Source organism: Nestor notabilis, unplaced genomic scaffold, assembly GCF_000696875.1.
Source record: "Nestor notabilis isolate BGI_N333 unplaced genomic scaffold, ASM69687v1 scaffold7234, whole genome shotgun sequence".
In the NCBI taxonomy this organism is placed as follows: domain Eukaryota; kingdom Metazoa; phylum Chordata; class Aves; order Psittaciformes; family Psittacidae; genus Nestor; species Nestor notabilis.
In genome coordinates this window covers 26139-32697 of record NW_009926032.1, presented here as the reverse complement: position 1 = coordinate 32697, position 6559 = coordinate 26139, and the positions used below count along the sequence as shown (strand labels likewise).

Genomic DNA, 6559 nt, shown 5'->3' with positions numbered 1-6559 from the left:
TTCTCTTTTGCTTGAGTTAGAGCTGGTGCAGTGTAGCCCATAATGAGCACATAAGTTAAATCATATTTTTAGGTTTAATGAAATTACTCCTGATTTACATTGCTCTAATTGCTCCAAATCAGTAAGCACCCTTTTCCTACAGCACAGCAATACAGCTGCAGCGGAAATGGATTAAATATAAGAGTGTCTGCCTTTTATTAGAAGCCATCCTTGATTTAATTCATCTGAGGCAAACAACTAGATGAAATCATTAGCTGCAGTTTAACCATGTTGTATCCGAAAGTGACGTCTGAGTCCGATAGACAAAAAATGATCATTAGACATCTTTTTAAAAGTCTATTAAAAAAAAAAAATCTAGAAAAAACTAAAACATTTTCTTTCATGTGCTTTTGAGGAATAAATTACAAAGACATTTATGGAATTTTTTATATATATATATATATATACACATCTCTGCCTGGCACAGGGGTTATATTGCCTTCTGAAATGAAATATTTGTACAGCTGCTGTAATAACCTAGTCTCTCGAGTGACAAAAGGAAGCAAATCCATAACTCAAAGTTTAGCTTAGTGCAAGGTATGAAAAGAAAATGTGACCCATACACTAAAAAGGATAAATCTTTAATACTCCATTTATTGGTTGTATTTTATGACAGTGAATATTTGATACTCTTTACAAGCATTTCTGAATTGTTACATGCAGTGTGTGTCTTAGAAGTCCTTTCATAGCCTGTCGAGTAGTGCTGAATCTTCCTTTAAAGAGACATCATTGTGCAGTGGTGTTTGAATTGAGGTCGGAGAAGAGATTTCCATGCCTAATGCATTTTCTCTTTGTCGTCATTCCTTAGCAAACAGAATTCACACCAGGATAAGGTATATATACCTGTATTGCAAACAGTAGTATTTATTAGGAACCTTCCATAATTTAGGAGGCTAAAAGCAGAGAAGAAGGGGTATAGGTAGAAGGATCTTTATCTACAAATTCACGCCTGCCTTGACACAGTCTGAACCAGAAGACAGCAGCAGGCAGAAGTTTCATTTTCTTTTCTCTTGGTTTCTGCAAGGTCATTACCTGTGTTTTTTTGGCAGTGCTGTATTATTCCATTCTAGCACTGTTTCTTCAGAAAATTTGAGAGAAGGCAGGTTATGATAACACTGACTGCCTCTCTGTTCACATACCTGTCCTTGCCACCCCCAAACCTAGTTGAGTCTGTTCATGAATAATTTCAGGGAAATTGGAAGTGAAATTACAATTGAAAAGATGCTGTTCCTGTAGATTTTGAAAGACTGCAGTACAAACTCATCCTTCGGAAGAGTTCAGTGAATATAATTCAGATTCATTTGCCCCAGCCACAGGAGAAGTTTCGGACCTTAGATCTTACTGGGTGTGCGAGTCAACTGCCTGGAGGCACAGCTGTGTGGAAAAATCATACTCCTCTGTACAGTTGCATGTTTCTTACTACCACCAAATTCTCTTTAGTTTTAAGATTAGACTAATCTTTCTGTACATATTTTATTGGAATTTATCAGTCATGTTAAAGAAAAGTAAGAAGGGAAGCTTGAATTCATCCCTCCTAAGATCTTCAGTCTGTAACTGTGAAATGACCAGAGGAAGGAATGTTTCGCCATATTGTAAGTTATGGTAAAAGCTGCAACAGAGATTGGCAAGGTGCAGTTCATATGATAAAATACATTCTGTGGGAAGATAAACTGAATTAATACATTATTTGCCTTGAATGGGTATGGCTATAAATAAAAGTTACTTTCTTCTTAAGGAAACTGATGAACATTTCATTCCAAATACAAATGCAAGGCACAGAACAGACTACTTTTACCGAAGTGTCCAAAAAGCTACAGAGAAATACCGAGGCACAGCCAACAAAGCAAGGGCAGTAACGTATATGAAGAGGATTGTACTAGGGGACTTTCAGAAAATTTGTTGTTGATATCTGCTGTCAGGGCTTTTGGACATCCAGTGTAGGCATAATGACTCAGGATACAGGAGAAAAATTCTCCAAAGAAGGGAAAATAAATTTTGCAAACACAGAATCATAGAATCATAGAATAGTTAGGGTTGGAAAGGACCTTAAGATCATCTAGTTCCAACCCCCCATCATTAAAATTGTTTCTAAGCACCTGACATTAATGTCACAAGAGCAAATGGTAAAGAGGGAAATCTGCTGCAGCCTGCTATGACCTGTCTCCTCTGATCAGCTGCTGATTTTCGTAAAGCTTGTGGGAACTTAATAGCTTTGACACCTTCAGATTAAAATGAAAATGATCATTTTGTCAGAAGAAATTGAGGGATAGGAAAAGACGATCATCTACATGCATATATCCACCCTCAGGCAGCGTTCTCACATGTTTCCTGAGGGAACCAGGCTAGAATATTCACCAAACAAAGGTAAATTATGCTTCTTTCTCTTCCTGTCTCTTGACTGTACTTCTGACGAGGCTCACACTGTTAATCTAAGATTTAGAGCACTGTTCTTAATTTAAAGTTGACCAGCAGGGGCAGAGGTGGCTGTGATTTGTGAGTAGAAGGAAATGAGCCCTGGCCTTTAGCTGGCACAGCACAGATCAACAGTCAGTAGTTCAACAGGCCAGATAAATCACAAAAGCCAAGTTAAATCCTGTACAGTTAAAGGCCAGATCCATGACTGTGCTTTATGTGGAGGGCAGGATGGATGCTCCTCTCACAAATTTCTGACATGAGGATTGGTAGTTGGTCCTAAGAAATAATAAGGAATCCTCAGCAGAGAGGCAGGTGCGATGTGAAAGGGGGAATGGAGAGGCTAAGGCTCCCAATCAGGAGCGTGGCTTAGCGACAAGTCCAGCACTGAGGACAGTTCTGTGGCTGTACAGGGCATGTAGGGTTGATTGGGGCAGCCAGCCTGTTTTGGGGCATAAGGCTTTCTGGTGCTATGGCAAGGCAGCTTGGAGATGGGAAATAAAGGAGGTGTTACTCATGTAAGTTGTCATTGCCCTTAGCTCAGATCTTTGTATCGTGGGCTCTTGTCACACAACAGAGCTGCAGCCATACATTCTTTTCCACTGCCTGTCCCGTTTGGGACTCCAGCACCTCTGAGAATTTCTGCCTCAAACTCTGCCCTGCCCAGGCAGGAGGGAAGACACCCAAGCAGTCCAGCTGTTGGCATGACACAGCTAACACATTTCAGAGTGGGAAGAACTGAGCAAGGATCAGGTTAATTACAGAGATTTCTATCTGACTGGATTTGTAATGTTACTCGGACTAGCACGTTAATTGCAGCAGCCTTACAGAATGACCCTTAATCAGAATATATTTGTCCTGCAGCCCCATCATGTATTTGAACTCAAAGTGGTGCAAAAAAGAAAAGGGAGGCAGAGTCCTCCAAGAGAACTGCATTGTGCTTACCTGTCCACTTAACATCTGGGTGTGGGAAATTTTGTCAGTTCATAAGTTTCACTAGTATTGCACTTCCTCAAGCGAAAACATTTGTAATGTGCCATAATGCACTTGTCTGTGATTCTGTCCATGTGTTCAACTAGAGCAGACAATCAGCATTTGAATAATGCGGAGAATTAAAGTTTTATAAACCCCAGACTAAGCTGTGATACCACAGAGGCAGGCACCACCTGGCTAACGTGTGGCAGGTACCTGTCATTAATGAAAGCTTGTTAGTAAGTAACTACACAGTTAGCATCCATGTGCAGCGTATGCACATCCACGCACAGTGGGAGTAGAAATGCAGAAAGGCAGAGCAGACACACCACTTCTGCTTCATCTTCATAAAAGGCTCTTGCGGCTTTTCCCCTTGCTAAGTTTATAGTACAGAAGTGCAAAAGAATAAAAACAGCTCTCTCACTAGTGATACACAGCCCTGGAGCAGCCGTTGTGGGCTTTACGGGAATGACATTTACAGCTGACATCAGATCTGAGTGTTTGCATTGGATTTCAGTGTCAGCATCGGAGGTGTGGCTTAGCAGGGGCACTGTTTCAGTCTTCTGATCCAGCTAAGAGGCAGTTCCCTCTGAGAAGATACTCACTCCCCTCGTCTCTGCTATCCTGCTTGCATCTGACTCCTCCCTGCTGCAGCTCAGAGCAGCACAGGGTGAATCCAACAGCCTCTCATTTCTGCTGTTTCTCCCTGAGCTACTAGAGCTTGAACATACCTGATGTTCTGTCTTCCTTTCAACTGAACTCGTGAGTAAGGCACATTGTCTGATACCTGTCAAAAGCGAAGGGCATGTAATTACCTGAAGAACCTGAATTAACCATCTTCCAGTACTGAAAGGATTTTGAAGAATTGCATTTTTTTCCCAGCACTTTGATACTTCATTGTTGCCTGATTTTTCGAGAGCATGAGTTGTTCTGGTTATCAAGGATGCTTTCACCTGAGTATTTTTTCATCAGATGCCATGAAAGAGAGTCTAGGAAAACAAAGAAACTTGTGAAAGAAAGAAACTTGCGATGTGGAGCTGACAGTCTTGATTTCAGCTAGCAAAAACTTGGAGAGTCAGTGAGAAGGCAAAGAAAAAAATTTGCCAAGGACAATGTCGGTAACGCCCAGTAATTTGTCACTTACTGGGATGAGTTCCTTCCCCGAAAATCATAGTGTTATGGATAAGCCTCGCGAGCAAAGAACTTTGAATGTTTTTCTATTCTGCTTGACTTTTATCATTGCATTCACAGCACTTCTGGGCAGCATTTATTCACTAGTTTCCCTGCTGAAAATGCAAACCAGAACCACGGTTTCAATGATCGTGACCTCTTTGTCAATAGATGATTTGATCAGCATTGTGCCAGTGATTATTTTCATGCTCACCCAGTGGTCAAGTGATGTCCTCCCCCAGTCTCTCTGCACCACCTCAGCGCTTATATATTTATTCCAGGGGATTTCTAGCAACCTGAAAGGATCTCTTCTAGTTTCTTACAACTTCTACACTATCAGCAAAACTGAGACAATGAGCTGCAGCACTTCCAAGCGACGGGTGAACATGGTATGGGCCATTCTTACCATTTGGATTGTCAGTTTGCTGATCTGCGTTTTGCCTCTCTGTGGTTGGGGCAAGTACATCCCTACTTCCTGGGGCTGCTTCACTGACTGTGCCAGTTCCTACATCTTGTTTTTATTTATTGTCTACTCACTGTGCTTTTGCCTTCTCACAGTGCTGTCTGTTCCTCTAACTTACCAGCTGTTGTGCTCAGATGAGCAACAGCTATTACATGGTGATTACCAGGAAGTCTCTGGAGGCTACATCACCCCTGGGACTCCTGCAGGCTGTGGTACTGCTACTTTCTCTCTGTCACCCGTGGACCCTGTGGATAAAACCCTGAAGCATTTCCAAAACACATGTCCATGCTCGGAGGCAGTTTTTAGGAAAGGTGTGGCTGGAAGCAGTGCACTCGAGCACCACTGCATGAACAGCATACAGAGCAGGAGCTTCATGGTGGGCTTTGCCCAGAAACGATTCTCACTGATTCTTGCATTGACAAAAGTCATCCTCTGGCTTCCAATGATGGTAACTTGTCAGATTGCTTTACTTTCTAGTGTTTACTTACATTTAAATGGGATGTGAGTTGGTGTGCCGTGCATTGAAACAGGTGAACAGTAGCCATTGCAGTTGCTCATCATAGTCTGTGCAAGCAAAAGTCTTTTTAAGCAGGTCTGTGTCACTATATGGATTTAACTGGTTTCAGCAGCTTTGGCAGAGCCTGATTCAGCATTACGTTACCCTATCACTATATCTTTTGTATCACCTGAATAAAGGGATGAATAAGATGCACCCTTTTGGTACTGCCAGCTGTCTGACAAGTGTTTGTTCATCATTTTGAGGTCTGTGAATTATACTAGGGTAGCTCTTCTGTCCCTCATCACAGCTGTGAGTCACATTCTTCGCCAGACTGGTTAAAAAAAAAAGGAGTTTGTTAGAAAAGTGAGGTTTGTTTGCATCTTTTGAATCTCTGTAGCATGGGGGGAGGAAGGCAGAAGTCCTGTCCATGTGCATGCACTGGTATATTTGGGAATAGGTACATTCATGTGTAGCTAAAGTCTGTTTTGAACACAGAACATGGGTTTTGTCCCTGTCCACAGGATGTGTACGAACTGAGCATCTGAGCTTCTCTCAAGGGAAAGAACGTGTTACAGAGCATCTACCAGGCCGCCCTGTGTGGTGCTGAATTCTCTCTCCTGTTCCTCATCAGAGGCTGGGGCTCCTCAGTAGCCCACAGGAGAGACTGAGCTAGCAGTGTCTGATTGTGTGTTGCTTTTTAATAATGCCAAGCATCTGTATTTGGCTTAAGCAAGGGTTTTTCTGAGAAATACAGAATGAGGAGGAGAGCCTCTGTCAGGGTGTTTTCTCCACTCTTGGTTAGTAACCAAATTATTAGGCTCAGCAAACACTAATGACAACCCGTGTCTTTTAGTTCTGTCATATTCATAGTGTGATGTTCTGTTTACTCAGGCACATGAGGAACTACCTCATGTGCCTGAAGCAGTTTAACTTTCAAAATGCTTTGTTTTTCAGATACAAATGGTTGTCCAGCACATCACTGGTTTCCAAAGCTTTTCGTTTGA

General features: G+C 42.0%; 1 protein-coding gene across 1 annotated transcript in view; it reads left to right on the top strand.

Annotated features, from left to right (window-relative positions):
• The first annotated feature begins 4535 nt into the window (after window positions 1-4535).
• Window positions 4536-6559, top strand: part of GPR149 (G protein-coupled receptor 149) — a 21805-nt gene continuing 19781 nt past the window's right edge. The window contains exons 1-2 of the mRNA XM_010013324.1: window positions 4536-5504; window positions 6510-6555. Of these exons, the coding sequence (XP_010011626.1) occupies window positions 4536-5504; window positions 6510-6555 (1015 nt within the window). The remainder of the gene's footprint in view (window positions 5505-6509; window positions 6556-6559) is intronic.